Below are 18,451 nucleotides of genomic sequence, written 5' to 3'. Positions count from 1 at the left end.
CCTGTACATTATCCCTTACGTAAAGGCGTTTTTAGCTCATTGCTTTTTTTGGAACCAAGAAAGTGTTGAACTCAGAGCGTGTGAGACACATCAGGTTTACTTTGTTTTTACATTAGTGTAATATCAAACATTTTGTGAATGAAATGTTACCTGCTTTCATTCTGTTTTCTGCCTTAAAACAATTAATGTAAATTTGTGACACTGTACTTTGCATTATATTACACTGGTACAAAAAAACAAACATTTCTATTGTCATTGGTGATTGGTCACGTTCTGATACTTACAGCAATGTTCCCAGGACTGGGGTTGAGAAACACTGACTGTTAACAGTTAAAGTGATGGTTCGGAGTAGATTTGACTACATTGCTATGCACTCCGAAGCCCATCTAAATACCCCATCCAAAGTTTTGTTTACCTTAAGCCTGGGATACACTGTGCGATATTATCAATCGTTGCTCTTGGCTCTAGCTCAAACTGCACGACAGAATCGCAGGGTGTAAAAGTTCGCAGCTCACGATTTATGTTCTCACACTGTACGACCCGATGCTCTTATGCGATCTTACCGCTCACACTGTGCGTCCAATATCGCACGTCGGACTTGAAACAGAAGAAGAAGAACAACAAAAACACGGTAGTAGGATGCTGACAAGGAATGATGAGGGTCACCAGAGCAAAAAGCGCTTGATCTCGTGCCTTTCCGTGAGTTCGTGTAAGCGCATGGACTTTTTTTATCTTTTTTTTTTATGATGTTATTTGTATCTGAAGAATGTTCTTTTTTTATTATTATTTTTTTTATTGAACTTTTGAAATAACAGAACATGTTGCTTCCTTCTAGTGATGGGTCGTTCTTGAACGATTCGCTCATTTTGAACGAATCTTTAATGTGACTCGGGACAAACGAGTCGTCTCGGGGAGTGATTCGTTCAGTCGCGCATGCGCAACATCCTATTACTGGAATTAGTTCACCTGTTTTTAGAGTCGTTAGGCGAGGTGAGCGAACCATAGACTAAAGTAGACATAGACTTAAATCTAAGCCCTAGCCCGGCCCTGGTCCGAGACGCACAGGCTGTAGCCCGGCCCGTGTCCGACAGCTTATCAAAAATTTTGGCCCGAGTCCGACCCGAAGCCCGTCTTTTTTTTCCGCCAAACAGCTTATACTGTTACAGCCATTAAAATAGACCAGATTTCGTATTTAATAGAAAGTTTATGTTTTTTCGTTTCGGTTTTTTTATCAGAACAATTTAGAGAAAAGTTTGGAGTTTTTTGTTTGTTTGTTTGTTTGTTTTTTAAATGTAAGTTAGTTTTTTAAGTGACATCGATATCCAAGCGGTATGTGGTCCACAGTGTGTTTACTCAATTTAACCATATATCAAATCAACACTTGACTAGTCTACAATGCAATTCACAGATATAAAACAAACATCAATATAGCAAAATGTTAGATTTAAAGTTTATTATCACCATCTCAGAACAAAGGCATTTCAAACAGGGCAGGCAGTTCTGCTGCGCAAAACCGGAACATACAAAGTCGCAGTGGTAAAGTAAACGAATATTGAACAAATATATAAAGAATAAATAATAATATAGAAAACTTAAAAAACACAACTTTACCACGTGGCTGAAAATCTCTCTGCGGTATGTGAGCACAGTGGAGCGGCAACAATTTCCCCCGCACTCCTTGCATTTAATAATCCAGCTCCACTCCTCTCTCACTGATGTCAGAAACACCGCTCCGCGTCAAAAAACAAAAACAAAAAAAAACAAACAAATTAAGTATGTTTGAAATGTAACAGTCCTGTTCATAAAATATAATAAAATAAAATAACAGGAGAGTTTCAAACATAGTGTGCAATATTTGTTCCGACCACAGCTAATAATTGTCAGCATTAAAAGAGTATTGCTGCTTTATCCAGTGCAAAGTTTGTAATGAAAATAATACGTTTTCGTCAGTTATTTTACCTACAGATCACATTATTTCTGATTTGAGTGATCCATCTCTATCAAGCTAAACAGCGGTGGTGGAGCGCTCTTGAAGAGAGTGAAAACCATGACGCTCCGACTTTTAAAAAAATCCGCTCCTTCCTCCATTCAAAATCACACCGCTCCACTCCGCGCTCCGCTCATACTCTGCTATGCGCGAGAAATCACTGGCGCTTCCGGGGACGCACGCATGAAATCATGAAATCACGCCCGATATATGTGCAAGTTATGACGTGAAAATTGGCCCGAAGCCCGGCCCTAGGGGCAAAAAAAAAAAAAATTCGGGCCCCGACGGGCTCGGACTCAAATGCAGGGCTCTAGACTAAAGACCCAGGCAAACAATGATTTAATATTTTCTGTTTCTTATAGCATTATAGTTTTGTTTTGTTTTGTTTTGTTTTGTTTTGTTTGAAGTGTGATTAACGTTTGTGTCAGCAGTAGATGTGTTAGGGAGGTTAAAGGCTAACATTTGAATTATATTTATTGTTAAAATGAACGAAATTACTCGAAAAAAGATTCGTTCATTTTGCTGAACGAGACTCAAAGGTCCGAGTCGGTAAAATGATCCGAACTTCCCATCACTACTTCCTTCACTTTCACTTTCGTGTTTGCACAGGCGCAGTGCCAGAGTTTTGGGGTAATCAGGTCGTAGACGCTCGTAGCATTGCTTCAACGGTGCGATACACTCACGAGGGCCGACCAGAATTTCAAACCAGTTTGATTTTCATCCGACCATACGATTGTCGATCGTGAGAGGGTAATCGCTTCTCGTTACCCTGTGTATACTACACGATGTGAGACGCACGAGTCAGCTGAAAATCGGCCCGATCCAAGAAATTCTCGCACGAGTGAAAAATCGTGGCAAAAAGGGTCAAAAATCGTACAGTGTATGCCCGGCTTTAGTAGAACATTGATGGAGATATTCAAGCTTGTCGAATGGCTTGCTACTGCCGTACATGGTACATGTGATGTATCTCGTAAATTGCACCACTAAACGTGCACATAATCTTACCAAACTTCTACAGTAGTGCAAACAGGGTATGTACTCACAAAACGCTGCATTGGAAAATTTGTAAGTCCACCATGAGTGTATTAAAAACAACTTTTACCCGATCCCTACTAGTCTCAAAAATCCTAAATGGCGACACGTCGACGTCACTTCCCTGGTTTGGGAGAAGCACGTAAAAGTCCACCTACTACGTCTGTGTGCATGTGAACTTGTGATGTGGGCGGTGTCTCGCGACATCACCTGGTTTAGAATATCAAAAAAAAAAAAATCCTGATGTATTAACAACTTAGTTTCACATAATCAGTTTTTTTGTGAAATTGTTTTATCAACAAAATATCATTGCATTCGTCGTTAGATGCATCGCTTTCTGACAGGAATTTGACATGCACACAGATGTAGTAGGTGGACTTTTACGTGCTTTTCCCAAACCAGGGAAGTGACGTCGACGTGTCGCCATTTAGGATTTTTGAGACTAGTAGGGATCGGGTAACAGTTGTTTTTAATACACTCATGGTGGACTTACACATTTTCCAATGCAGCGTTTTGTGAGTACATACCCTATTTACACTACTGTAGAAGTTTGGTAAGATTACCACGTTTAGTGGTGCAATTTACGAGATACATCACATGTACCATGTACGGCAGTAGCAAGCCATTCGTCAAGCTCGGCTATCTCCGTCAATGTTCTACTAAGGTAAACAAAACTTCGGATGGGGCATTTAGATGGGCTTCGGAGTGCATAGCAATGAAGTCAAATCTACTCCGAACCATCGCTTTAATACACATGTATATACCGCTTTCACAAAATTGTGTTTTTTGTACTAATCTTTTCAATAACATCCACTTTAAACCCCATTTTCAAAACTTTAAAGGGATAATTCACCAAAAAAAAATAATAATAATAATTTCTGTCATCATTAACTCCCAACCTGAATAAATTTCTTTGTTTTGGTCACCATTGAATTCCATAGTAGGAAAAAAAAAAAAAATCTGTGGAAGTAAATGCTGCCCGGAAACCAATTGGATACAAACATTTATTTTTTTTGTTCAGCAGAAATTGTGTGAAAGAAATTTGCACAGGTTTGAAACAACTTGAGGGTGAGTAAATAATGACAGAATTTTCATTTTAGGGTGAAATATTTCCAAAAATGTGTAAATGCATGGCCAAAGTGCATACGTTTTCTGGTTTTAGTTGAAAATGGTGTCGTTTAAATGCCTCGTTAATGATCATAAGATTTACTTTTTCAAGCTACAAAAACACAAATTTGTGGAAACTGTGGAGTCATTGTCATGTTTTTTTTACATGTTCAGTCTATAGGCGCACAATGTTTTTTTTTTTTTTTTTTTTTTTTTTTTACAAAGTGACATCGCCATCTACTGGTTTGTCAGCATAATACAGTGTTTTTAGTTTTCATGGATCTGTGTGAACATGGATAGGTTTGACAGTGTTGTCTTCCGTATGTGTAACTTAAAATAAAAGGCAAAGAAAAAGTTTCTTTTTTGTTTTCCAAATGTCCCAATTGATTTTCATCTCTTAAATGTTTTCATTTTAGGCCTGATGACAGTGAAAGAGGAAAGACAAGATATTAAATTGGAAGAGGAGAATCAGGATCAAAAAGCTCAAGATGTCACCACTGGAGAGATATCAGAGAGTTGCTCCCAAACAGTTGCTCAAAAAGCAGCATTCGAAGACGAGAAGTAAAAAGGCCCTACAGGTGCTCTCAGTGTGGAAATACTTTCTCACATATAGTAAGCCTTAAGAATCACATGCTCATTCATACGGGAGAAAAGCCTTTCAAGTGCTCTCAGTGTGGAAACACTTTCCGCCATAAAGGAAGCCTTCGGAATCACATGAAAATCCATACTGGAATAAAACCTTACAGCTGCTCTCAGTGTGGAAAGAGTTTCACCTATAAAGGAAACCTTAGGGATCATTTGGTAACTCACGCTTCGGAAAAGCCTTTCAGCTGCTCTCAGTGTGGAAACACTTTCACACATGTAGTAAGCCTTAAGAATCACATGTTAATTCATACAGGAGAAAAGCCTTTCACCTGCTCGCAGTGTGGAAACACTTTCCGCCATAGAGGAAGCCTCCGAAATCACATGGAAATTCATACTGAAATAAAACCTTACAGCTGCTCTCAGTGTGGAAAGAGTTATAGGCAGAAAAGAACTCTTAATGAGCATATGATCATTCACACTCCAGAAAAGCAATTGGCTTGTCCTCAGTGTGGAAAGACTTTTACATGTAAGGCAACCCTGAGGAGTCACATGTATCTTCATGCTGGAATAAAGCCTTTCGTCTGCTCTCAGTGTGGGAAGAGTTTCACCTATAAAGGAAACCTTAGGGATCATCTGGTAACTCACGCTTCGGAAAAGCCTTTCAGCTGTTCCCAGTGCGGAAAGTCTTTTTCGCGTAGAGGAAGCCTGAATAGTCACATGTTAGTTCATGCTGGAATAAAGTCTTTCAGCTGCTCTCAGTGTGGAAAGTGTTACACACAAAAAAAGCAACTGAATGAACATGTGCTTATTCACAACGCAGACGTGAATTCCACCTGCTCCCAGTGTGGCAAGTCTTTATCATGTAGAGGTAGCCTAAAGAGGCACATGCTAAGGCATGCTGGAACAAAGCCTTTTACCTGCCCTCAGTGTGGAAAGAGTTTCACAGAAAAAAAGCAACTTAATGAACACGTGCTTATTCACTCCTAAGAAAAGCATTTCACCTGTTCTCCGTGTGGAAACGCTTTCAGCCATAAAGGAAGCCTTTGGAATCACATGAGAATCATACAGAAATAAAAACTTTCAGCTGCTCTGAGTGTGGAGAGAGTTTTAGTCAGTGTTTAAACACAGCTTCACGTGCATGTGTACGGCAAGCCGTTTTAGCCTAAAATATACTAAGCGTTACTCGTCGTAATTGCATTTTTACTAGTAACAATTCCAATTAGAGAGCTCTACAAATTAATTTTTACTAGTCACATTAACATCCACTATATTTTTGTTTACAGAGCTCTACAACAAAATTTTTACTAGTAATAATATCATTCAGGGCGCTCTACACTTGAATTTTTACTAGTAACAATTCCATTTAGAGAGCTCTACAAATGATTTTTTACTAGTCACGTTAACATCCACTATATTTTTATTTACAGAGCTCTACAACAGAATTTTTACTAGTAATAATATCATTCAGAGCGCTCTACACTTGAATTTTTACTAGTAACAATTCCATTTAGAGAGCTCTACAAATTATTTTTTACTAGTCACATTAACATCCACTATATTTTTATTTACAGAGCTCTACAACAGAATTTTTACTAGTAATAATATCATTCAGAGCGCTCTACACTTGAATTTTTACTAGTAACAATTCCATTTAGAGAGCTCTACAAATAAATTTTTACTAGTCACATGAACATCCACTATATTTTTATTTACAGAGCTCTACAACAGAATTTTTACTAGTAATAATATCATTCAGAGCGCTCTACACTTGAATTTTTACTAGTAACAATTCCATTTAGAGAGCTCTACAAATAAATTTTTACTAGTCACATTAACGTCCACTATATTTTTGTTTACAGAGCTCTACAACAAAATTTTTACTACTAATAATATCATTCAGGGCGCTCTACACTTGAATTTTTACTAGTAACAATTCCATTTAGAGAGCTCTACAAATTAATTTTTACTAGTCACGTTAACATCCACTATATTTTTATTTACAGAGCTCTACAACATAATTTTTACTAGTAATGATATCATTCAGAGCGCTCTACATTTGAATTTTTACTAGTAACAATTCCATTTAGGGAGCTCTACAAATTATTTTTTACTAGTCACATTAACATCCACTATATTTTTGTTTACAGAGCTCTACAACATAATTTTTACTAGTAATAATATCATTCAGAGCGCTCTACACTTGAATTTTTACTAGTAACAATTCCATTTAGAGAGCTCTACAAATTAATTTTTACTAGTCACATTAACATCCACTATATTTTTATTTACAGAGCTCTACAACAACATTTTTACTAGTAATAATATCATTCAGAGCGCTCTACATTTGAATTTTTACTAGTAACAATTCCAATTAGAGAGCTCTACAAATTAATTTTTACTAGTCACATTAACATCCACTATATTTTTGTTTACAGAGCTCTACAACAGAATTTTACTAGTAATAATATCATTCAGAGCGCTCTACACTTGAATTTTTACTAGTAACAATTCCATTTAGAGAGCTCTAAAATTAATTTTTACTAGTCACATTAACATCCACTATATTTTTATTTACAAAGATCTACAACAGATTTTTTTACTAGTAATAATATCATTCAGAGCGCTCTACACTTGAATTTTTACTAGTAACAATTCCATTTAGAGAACTCTACAAATTAATTTTTACTAGTCACATTAACATCCACTATATTTGTATTTACAGAGCTCTACAACAGAATTTTTACTAGTAATAATATCATTCAAAGCGCTCTACACTTGAATTTTTACTAGTAACAATTCCATTTAGAGAGCTCTCTAAATCAGTTGTCTCATGTCTCCACTGCCTTCCATTCATTTTTAATTACAGAACTCTACAGTTGGGGTATTACTAGTAAGAATTACAATTAGAGAGCTCTATAAATTTGTACTAGTAAGAATTCCAGTTAGAGAGCTCTCTAATTCAATTGTTACTAGTAAGAACTGAATTAAAGAGATCTTTAATTCTATTACAGAGCTCTATGGCAAGCCATTTGACTTTTATTCCATATCTGGATATGACTTCTTGATATCCACAATTTAGTTTTCACTTGTGAAAACGTTCATTCTTGAATTGAATTGTTACTAGTAAAAATGCCTTTACAACGAGTAACGCTTTGCAGTGATGCGCGGGTTGATCCAAAATGAGCGGGTGCCTGCGGTCACCCGCGGTTACGAGTCATCCAAAAATATTTTTAATGATATTCGGGTCGCAGTCGGTCGGGTCGTTTGAAATAAAGATGCCAATTAAACCTTTGTAATTTATATAGTACTAGACACAATTTTCTATGAAATACATAGACCTACACTTTATTGGCTGAATAATATTTACCTTTGAATGTTGAGCGTTATTAACTGTTGAATAAATGCTGAATGCCCGATTTCCCATCACATTGAACCGAGCAATGCCATTGTACCATTTTTATAGGCTACTTTTAAACGCATATAGCTCAGTAATGTCAGTTTTATGTATTTTCTGAACGGGGGATGGGATGTTTGTTGAAATTCGGAGGGGAGACGCACACTTCGATTAGACTGGATAAACACAAGCAGCATCTTAATTGTTAAGAAAATGGTATTCCTAATAAATGTCTCGAATATTTTGATTGTCCAATGCTTCTTTTTCTTTTTGGAATTATTAGACACATTTCACTTGTCTTTTCAAATGCCTAGGTCTGTTTAATATCCTTAATTATAAAATTTAAAAAAAACACTGTGACTCTAGCTAAACTGTCTCAGCAAGAACCTGAAAATGCTTAAGGACAACTCAAGTAAACACTTTCCCATATGCTTAGGAGATATATGTGCAATATTTATTACAAACCTTCTGATGTCCTTGTTCTTAAAGATTGTGACAGTACTTGGCTGTGGCACAGCATCTTCCTTTCAACGGACTTCAGGATTTCTGCAGGAAATGCCATCCTTGCTGGGTGCCTTACCAGAGGCAAGGGCATTCAGGGGGCAGCCGTGGCCTAATGGTTAGAGAGTCAGACTTGTAACCCGAAGGTTGCGAGTAGGTGGGGGGAGTAAATGTACAACGCCCTCTCCACCCTCAATACCATGACTGAGGTGAGTCCCTTGAGCAAGGCACCGAACCCCCAACTGGTCCCCGGGCACCACAGCAATAGCAATATGGCTGCCCACTGCTCTGGGTGTGTGTTCACTAATGTGCGTGTGCACTTGGATTAAATGCAGAGCACAAATTCCGAGTATGGGTCACCATACTTGGCCACATGCCGTGTCCTTTCCTTCCTCTCCTCTAGGGTGGGTTTCCTTATCCAGCTCAGCCAGCACAAGCAGACACTCAAGGGAATCCAGGGCTTCCTCTTGGAACCATATTTTCCTGGACATATAACTCAGGCTAGTGTTTCACCTTAATCTGCTTAGCCCAGTGTTATTCCCTGTAATTGACTGCAGTCTTCTTTTGTATAGGGCCCAAACTCTGCTATATGCTGTCATTTATCCTCTTGATGTTTCCAGAATCTCTGGCACACTGTATCTGGGAGCAAAACTGTAGGCAATAATCATTGGCACATTGGCAAGTTGTCTATTTTGTTGACCAAGGCAGGTTTTAGCACTCATGCAAACTTGTCCACTCCTGGTTGTGTGTCTTGATGGTGTTAGTCTATGGCCTACCTCTTTTATTTGGTGTGATGCAGTCTCCTTAGTAGCAGCTTAATCTACTGCTGACCAGAGAGTGATCTGTATTACAGTCAGCACTCTAGTAGCTGCTTGTGAGCACTAGACACCACTGAATGTCTGGTCAGAATCTGATTTAACTGGATGTTTTTTTTTAAAGGCTTCATAGACAGATGAGTTGAGAGTGGCTCTTGAAGGACCAGCACCACATCCTCTTGTAGCACTCTTTCAAGATTATCCTCCAGAAGTTTTGGGACTTCAGTTTTAGTCCATCTCCTATCCTGAAATGTCTGTCTTGCAGAGATGGACCAAAATAAACTCTCTAAACTTACTGTCAGATTCTGGAAAATATATTTTTGAAAGAGTGCTACAAGAGGATGTGGTGTTGGTCCTTCAAGAGCCACTATCAATTCATCTGTCTATAAAGCCTATACAAAAAAAAAAAAAAAAAAAATTCTCCTTGTATTTCGCAACACTTCAGAATATTATTATTTTTATTTGAGAGTCATTTTTTAGGATTTTTTGCCCAAGCAAAGTCTCTGAGAACCTGACACATTGCACTTCTGGAGACTCAAGGTAGGTTGCAGTTCTGGAAAACAGTGGCACTGGAGACTAAATGGTTCCTGATGGTTTCATATCTAATTCTTAACATTAATTCTTACTTTTTTTGCAATTAACATGCTCTGTTTTTTTCTGACAATGCAGATGCAACGAGTGTTTTTCTGTCCGGTGGTCATGCCTTAACTTTGCAAATTCCAGTATTAGTATTGCATCCTTCTCATGGACATTTAATTGTTTTTCACTTTTCAGTCTGAGGTAAATCTCTCTTTTTTTTAGCTCATTTTATCTGTAAAAGGAAATGTGCCTAATAATTCTGCACACTTGAAAATAAGGGGTTTTTCACTTCCAGCCTTCATGGACAATTATATATCACTTCTAAATAATTAAATACAAAATTAATAGTAGTTATTAAGATTGATGTGGTTTGGAATTAGTCAAATGTGCCCAGAATATCAACTTGCCTAATAATTCTGCACGCACTGTATGTATTTTTGTGCATCCTTTAAAGTGCCGTTTTTGAAGTGTGCATGTGTGCAAGGGAACCCCGGAGTATGACGTAAGAGGGAACCCGCGATGAATCAAACATCAAGTAAGGAAAAATGACAGGGACCAAAAAATAGTAAATTAGTCATTAGGTGCCATGTTCAATATAGCTGCATTTTTAAGATCCCTAATCAGTTAAATAGCAGAAGTTGTTACTTGTGATGTTATTAACAACGGCCCTATGTTGTTGAAATAATGTGGTTCAAACAATGGAGTTGCGACCCTGTTGGGGAAACCGTCGTAACTAGCTAGTTTGTTTCCACAACAATGCATCATACTATAGAAGTTAACCAGCGAGTTACATCGTTGTACGGGAAATACACCCCTGGGTGAGTATTCACTTGTGATCATGCCATTTACATTATCAAATTTGATGGAAATCAGACCTGACTTTTTTCATAAAATTTAAAATGGCCCTTGCAGTTAGTAGAATAAACATGAGAGTGCACATTTGAGCTGGCACTAGACCAGCCCTCCAGGACCGACTGATTTAAGGCAATATATGCAAGATTGTGTTTTTCCAAGACAGCTTTTTTTTTTCTCTTTGTTAGTCTGTGTGTAACGGAGGCCAGCTAGTAGGTGCTGTGCAGGTAAACCTCACTCCCCGATCTCAAGAGACGCACTAGCGACTGACGCTAGAGGTTGCAGCCTTTAGCCTCCTTGGTAGGGCGTCCGCCTCCCGTGCCGGAGACCCGGGTTCGAGACCAGCTCGGAGCGGGTGCAAGTAGGACCTGGGTGTGAGGGGTTACATTGGTGCCGTGACCCGGATGGGAGTGAGGTTTAGGGGGTGAGTGTAACGGAGGCCAGCTAGTAGGTGCTGTGCAGGTAAACCTCACTCCCCGATCTCAAGAGACGCACTAGCCACTGATGCTAGAGGTTGTAGCCTTTAGCCTCCTTGTTAGTGCAACCGCCTCCCGTGCCGGAGACCCGGCAGGTGCGGTGCGAGTAGGACCCGGGTGTGAGGGGTTACATGTGTATAGTATTCAATTCTTTGTGGAACCTTTTGTCTAGTTTTAATCAAGCATGGTGGCTCAAGGTGGTATGGTTTTGCACTAGATGTGACATTACATGTTTACTGTGGTGTTTTATTAAGAGCTGTGATCTCACTGTTGAGGTTTTGGAAACTTGTGAGAACTCAGTTAGTTTGACCACAATAGAGCCACGATCATCTCTGAACCCAAATTAGACTGATGGGAATAAATTATGTTGGTAGTTTCTCTTCCTTCTTTTTGCAAGTCGATTTCTGCTTTGGTTTTGATATCTCAACTGTAAAAGCTGCTGAGAATCTGGAAAGACTGACAGAAAGAGAAAATGGCTGATGAGTGTAATTTGTGTCTGCTGGGACTGATCTTTCTCTTTTCACTTCTCACAGGTAAACTTATTTTTACATGCTCTTTAAAGAGTTAAATCGTCGCCTTAGAATCATAAGGTTCTATCTGACAATTTTGTCAAAATTGAGTTATTCACATATTCTTATTCTGTGACAACTTATTTACATTATTTGAGGTTTCTTTTGTAAGCTGTGTACATTTTGGGCCTTTTTTTAGAAAACAAAAATGGTTCTATCTACAGAAGTCTATGGAATGCAAAAAACTTTGAAGCTCAATATCTCGAAAGTGCTCAGAATGCAGATAGAACCTTATAATTCTAAGGTGACGAAATATAATAATACAAACATACAAATGTTTTGCTAGACCTGAAATGGCACTAAGTCTGGGAATGAGTTAGTTTAAATGTGCTTTATTCTTCCTGAAATTCATGTTCTGATCTCAGAGTCACATTTGTAAATGCACTGACATCTGACACTGCTGTCACAGGAGTTTGTTTATTGAGAATCATCTATTAATATAGAGCATAACTGTAGCATGTTAGAATGAATCTGGCAATGATAATGTGATCAGAAATGTGCTGAAACTTAACAAGCAATAGAATTGAACAAGAGGCCCCAAAGAAGGGCATGGATGACCATAAAACCAGTCATAAGGGTACAAATTTGGAAATTGAGATGTATACATCATACAAGCTTCCCACTGATTGGTGTTAGGATAGGTCAACATTTGGATGAGATACAACTATTTGAAAATCTGTAATCTGAGGGTGCAAAACACAAAAAATCGAAATATTGAGAAAATAATTTTTAAAGTTGTCCAAATAGAGTTCTTTGCAATGCATATTACCAATTAAGTTTTGATATACGGTAGGAAATTTACAAAATGGCTTCATGTAATGTGATTTGTGCGTTTAGTATGTAAGAAATCATGTAAGAAATGTTTAAATTATACTCTGCAAGAGCAGGAAAACTCACTATTGTGTGACTAAAGGATAACATAATTAGACCCCAAGCTAAAACCAGTCTAATTGGTCAAGACACCATTAGGTATGTGTGTTACAGTCACATTTAAAAGCTCATGAGACTTTTCCATTGAGAGCCGCAAAGCAAACCTGTGTCTTACTTTGTCTTTGCCTGCCTCAAACTTCAGCCAGCCCACAAGACTGTGCATCCATGCTTTAGCCAACGAGAAGTATCTTGTGTTTTGTCTTAAAGTTAATGTCTTAAAGGAACACTCCACCTTTTTTTGGAAATAGGCTCATTCTCCAACTCCCCCCGAGTTAATAAGTTGAGCTTTACCAATCCTTTCAGCCGTTCCCCTGTTCTGGCAATAGCTAAGCATAGATCATTTAATTCTATGAGACCAATACAGCATTGTGTCCAAAAATGACCAACGAGTTTCGATAAACGATGGAAAGATTGGTGCAGTAATATGGACGCGGCAGGCGCAGCAATAATACGGAGCACCTGTGTCCATATTACGGCAACAAACTTCCTTGACTATTACACCGGAATGGGAGTGTAGTTCCTAATCTTGTCGGCCTACAAAATCGCAGCTTTACATTTTCTGCCGGTCTTAGACCAATATAACTACAGAAGAGTCAAGTTTTAAATAGGACAAATATGGAAACTCATTGGTTATTTTTGAACACGATGCTATATTGGTCTCATAAGATTAAATGATCTATGCTAAGCTATGCTAAAAGTGATATCGCCAGAACAGGAGAACGGCTGAATGGCTTTCAAAACGGTAAAAATCAGCTTATTAACTCGGGGGGAGTTGGAGAATGAGCCTATTTCCAAAAAAATGTGGAGTGTTCCTTTAAACTCTTGTTACCATGCTAGTAACTGGTTTTCACTATATTTTGGAAATTAATGTCCATTGCAGTGTTGATAGTTATGGCTGTTCAATGAATCGCTGGCCGATTCTTTTGACAGTGACTCTGTCAAAATGTCCTATGAATGAATATAATAATAAGTTATCTTGGCGCTAAATCTACCCGTTTCCCTTACAAATTGTGTTTCAGGTACCAGTGGAGTGGATGATGCTCATGTGTTCATTAGTTCTGGTGGAAATGTCCATTTGCCCTGTAATAATGCTCTTCCTGACTGCAAATCAACTACATGGAACTATGAAAGATTCAGACATTCATCAGCAGTTGAACTGATTGCTGGAGGAAAACTAAATGAAGACATTGAGAGTCATGAGAGACTGAGTCTGGGGTCTGACTGCTCTCTGAACATCAGAAACGTCACAAAAGGAGATTATGGACTTTACACCTGCCAACATTGGACGAGTGTGAATGGACAACACCACCAACAAGGAACTGATGCTCATGTTTATCTACATGTTCTTTGTGGTAAATTTATGATTATGTGGTCAACTTAAAAAGGGCAAATTCTTCATTTAAACTTCATGATGATTGAGAAGTGAGTGATTTGTGTTTTATTTTGTGTTTCAGTCTCTTCATCATCCTCACAGACTGAGATCAGTCCAGGCAGCTCTGTGTCTCTCTCCTGTCAGTTGTATTCATATTCAGATACTGGAGTCTCTTGTCATGATTCAGGTCTTTCTAAGGGATATCATCTGTTCTGGGTGAATCAGGCTGGTGTTAAACTGACGATATCAGACTCTAGATATCAGATATCAGCTCCAGGACACTGTATCATCACTCTGACTACAACACTCCTGAATGAAGATGACAACAGAGAGTGGAGATGTGCAGTTACTCACAGAAATCAACTCAAGACCTCAGTCACATACACTGTCAGGATTTCAGGTGAGAAAACAATCAGTCATGAACAGACTCTGTTAGATTTGCTTATATAGTGTTATCTTGTTTATTATTTAAAATATAATGGTCATATTCTACAGTATGATTAACCTGAACTGACATTCATCTTCACAGCTCACGCTGATTCAGCAACAGCAGTGATTCCAGTCCACACCACAAAATCAACTCTAAAGACAGTAGTGACTTTTACACGAGGTACAGTCAAAAAAAAAAAAAAAAACTTTCACTGTTGTGAGTTTTACAGAATCCTCTCTTGAATATGTTATTCAACAAACACAATCCTTTTGAACAAATCAAATGATTCCATGACTCTTTCATTTAGACAGTGATTTGACACCACCTATTGGTGGTTTTACTTTCATTTTTAAAAACATTTAACAAAATTAAAATACAGTGCTCAAAAATAAATAAATAAAGGGAACACTAAAATAACATCCTAGATCTGAATGAATGACATATTCTTATTAAATACCTTGTTCTTTACATAGATGAGTGTGCTGACAACAAAATCACACAAAAATTATCAATGAAAATCAAATTTATTAACTCATGGAGGTCTGGATTTTAGAGTGCAACACTCAAAATTGAACTGGGAAAACACACTACAGGCTGATCCAACTTTGATGTAATGTCCTTAAAACAAGTCAAAATGAGGCTCAGGAGTGTGTGTGGCAGCAGAACGTTCTCCACGGCGTCTCCAGACTCAGTGTGAACCTGCTTTCATCTGTGAAGAGCACAGGGCGCCAGTAACGAATCTTGCCAATCTTGGTGTTCTCTGGCAAATGCCAAACGTCCTGCACAGTGTTGGGCTGTAAGCACAACCCCCACCTGTGGACGTCGAGCCCTCATACCTCCCTCATGGAGTCTGTTTCTGACCGTTTGAGCAGACACATGTACGTTTGTGGCCTGCTGGAGGTCATTTTGCAGGGCTCTGGCAGTGCTCCTCCTGTTCCTCCTTGCACAAAGGCGGAGGTAGTGGTCCTGCTGCTGGGTTGTTGCCCTCTTACGGCCTCCTGATGTACATCTCCTGATGTACTGACCTGTCTCCTGGTAGCGTCTCCATGCTCTGGACACTACGCTGACAGACACAGCAAACCTTCATGCCACAGCTCGCATTGATGTGCCATCCTGGATGAGCTGCACTACCTGAGCCACTTGTGTGGGCTGTAGACGCCGTCTCATGCTACCACTAGAGTGAAAGCACCGCCAGCATTCAAAAGTGAGCCAGAAAGCATAGGAACTGATAAGTGGTCGCCACCTGCAGAACCACTCCTTTATTGGGGGTGTCTTGCTAATTGCCTATAATTTCCACCTGTTGTTTATTCCATTTGCACAACAGCATGTGAAATTGATTGTCAATCAGTGTTGCTTCCTAAGTGGGCAGTTTGATTTCACAGAAGTGTGATTGACTTGGAGTTACATTGTGTTGTTTAAGTGTTCCCTTTATTTTTTTTTTTAACAGTGTATTTAAAACATTAATCTCATAGCATGTATAACTGTTTTAAATGCATTCATGCCACCCATTTTTATTTAGAATAATATAAAAACAAGGCAAAACTATCAAAGTTTTTTACAGATTTACAAGTAATGTATTCACCGCTTTGCCATCCAAGATGTTCATGTCTTTCTTTTTTCACTTGTAAATAAATTGTTTTTTGAGGAAAACATTTCAGGATTTCTCTCCATATAGTAGACTTCAATGGTGTCCATGAGTTTGAACATCCAAAATGCAGTTTAAATGCAGCTTTAAAAGGCTAAACGATCCCAGCCGAGGAAAAGGGTCTTATCTAGCGAAACGATCAGTAACTTCCTCAACCTCTTGTTTCATCTGTGTAATCTGGATCAATACAGTTAGGGTATGTCGAAAAACTCCCATCTCTTCCATTTTTGTCTTCGGCTTCAAAATCATCCAACATCGCTCTTTTACTTTTTTTTCTTTCTTTCTTTTTTTTTTTTTTTGTAAAGGGCATTTGATTTTCTTTCCATGTTCACTTTGTAAACACTGGGTCAGCGATGTTGGGTGATTTTAAAGTTGGGGAAGAAACGAGATGGGAGTTTTTCAACATATCCTAACTGTCTTGAACCAGAAAGAGTTCTTGCAGACATAGACAAGACAAGAGTTTGAGTTAAGAAAAATGGTTGATCGCTTCACTAGATAAGACCCTTCTTCCTCGGCTGGGATCATTTAGAGCCCTTTGAAGATGCATTTAAACTGCATTTTGGAAGTTCAAACTTGGGGGCACCATAGAAGTTGGAGAGAAATCCTGAAATATTTTCTTCAAGAAACACAATTTCTTATCAACTGAAGAAAGAAAGACATGAACGTCTTGGATGACAAGGGGGTGACTACATTATCTGTGCATTTTTGTTCTGAAAGTGAACTACTCCTTTAAGTATTACAAAGTATTTAGATTAAATTAAAAACTGAAGTAATGTAACAAAATATGTTACAAAATACTTTGTAAAGCATGCACTTTTCATAATTTGTAACGAAATACGTTCAGATTCATCAACACAGATTCCAGTCAGCAGCTCAAACTCTGAGACGATATCGAGACAAACTCCAGCAGCAGCTCCTGCACGAGGTTCATCATCACTGACACACATCAGCAGTCTTTCTTATTTCAGGCTATCACAATCTGTTTATTTCTCCACACATATAATCTGCAAAGTAGCTCTTTAATCAGATTTCTCAATGAGACGTATAGTCTGTTGTCTGTAACCTATAAACATTCATCTCAAGGCTCTTTTTACTTACCAGACTGTTGGCAGAGGCTAAGATGAATACTGTGTTTTCTACAATATGATTAATCTAACCTCAAATCCAGCCTACAGTGGTTTCTTCTCTCTCAGGCCACAATTTGGGGCTCCTATAATAGTGTAGCATTTTTCACAATGCAAATTGTTGCAAAGGAGATGTACAGAAAAAAAAAAAAAAAAACGTTAGTAGCTTAGTGGTGACTATAACTGTTTGATTGAGCAAGAACAGCTGCCTTAAAAATGCTTTGCAAGAGCCACTGGAATGAATTTCCTTGAATAACTTTACACCATTGAAAACATAATAATTCTGCAAATTATTTTCAGTACATCATCATTTATAGTTTAATAGTCTTGACTTTAGTCATTTACAGTTTCTCTTCTTCCTCTCTCTCATTTTCCTGCAGTGATTGTGATTATTGTTGAGTTTGCAGTGTTTGCTGCTCCTACTGTGATTCTTCTTCAGATCATCTGTGCAAGAAGAGCTGGTGAGCATTTTTGAGATGATTTACATTGATCTGGAACAAACTCTTCAGTCATGAGAGCTCAGTAAATACTTTTGTGTTCAATTATTTTGCAGGGAGGAAGGACTCGCAGCACAGAGAGGAAATTGTGATGAATACAGTATTAGAATAAAACACTCTCTGCAATTAACAGGCCAGATTACAGCAAGATTTATCTTCATCTCAATGTGTTATGGATATTTGCATGCAGCTTTCAAGTATAGTTTCTCCAAATACTGCTTTAAATGTAATAATAAATACAGAGATCAACATAAGTACTTTTAATTACCTTGAATGGTTATTACCAGAAATCATAATATTAATACATGGCTATTTTCTAACCTTGATTTGTTTAATAATTTCATTAAACTATTTAAATGTTGTGATAGTCTATTTTTACTGATGATGCAACATGTCTGTTAATTTTCATATTCATATGTGTTTTAAGTTCATTTGTTGTCGTTGTCGTTGGTCAGTATGACAGAAATGAGAAATAATAAGTCCATTTCTTGCAGTCCAACAGCAACACCAGCTGGTAAAGTTACAGCAGGATTATGCACCTTTTTTCGCCTCCCCT

At 38.1% G+C, this 18,451-nt stretch overlaps 2 protein-coding genes across 2 annotated transcripts in view; both read left to right on the top strand.

The window, feature by feature from the left end:
• LOC141329545 (uncharacterized) overlaps positions 1-8,350 on the top strand; it is a 9,846-nt gene extending 1,496 nt beyond the window's left edge. The window contains exon 2 of the mRNA XM_073835472.1: positions 4,543-8,350. Within this exon, the coding sequence (XP_073691573.1) occupies positions 4,757-5,698 (942 nt within the window). The 5' untranslated portion in view covers positions 4,543-4,756 and the 3' untranslated portion in view covers positions 5,699-8,350. The remainder of the gene's footprint in view (positions 1-4,542) is intronic.
• Positions 8,351-11,800: 3,450 nt separating this feature from the next.
• On the top strand, positions 11,801-18,007 carry LOC141329609 (uncharacterized). Its single transcript, XM_073835477.1, has 6 exons — positions 11,801-11,861; positions 13,847-14,179; positions 14,282-14,599; positions 14,729-14,777; positions 17,780-17,859; positions 17,952-18,007. Exons 1-6 carry the CDS (start codon positions 11,801-11,803, stop codon positions 18,005-18,007), a joined length of 897 nt encoding a protein of 298 aa, XP_073691578.1.
• The last annotated feature ends 444 nt before the right edge of the window (positions 18,008-18,451 follow it).

The sequence above is a fragment of the Garra rufa genome, chromosome 1, assembly GCF_049309525.1.
Source record: "Garra rufa chromosome 1, GarRuf1.0, whole genome shotgun sequence".
Classification (NCBI taxonomy): Eukaryota; Metazoa; Chordata; class Actinopteri; order Cypriniformes; family Cyprinidae; genus Garra; species Garra rufa.
Note: the sequence above shows the minus strand (reverse complement) of the source record. Positions and strands in the feature narration are given on the sequence as shown.

Coding starts and splice junctions, on each gene's coding strand:
- LOC141329609 (XM_073835477.1), top strand. CDS start 11,801: ATGGCTGATGAGTGTAATTTGTGTCTGCTGGGACTGATCTTTCTCTTT. Junction 14,180..14,281: donor TTATCTACATGTTCTTTGTG/GTAAATTTATGA, acceptor TTTGTGTTTCAG/TCTCTTCATCATCCTCACAG. Junction 14,600..14,728: donor ATACACTGTCAGGATTTCAG/GTGAGAAAACAA, acceptor TCATCTTCACAG/CTCACGCTGATTCAGCAACA.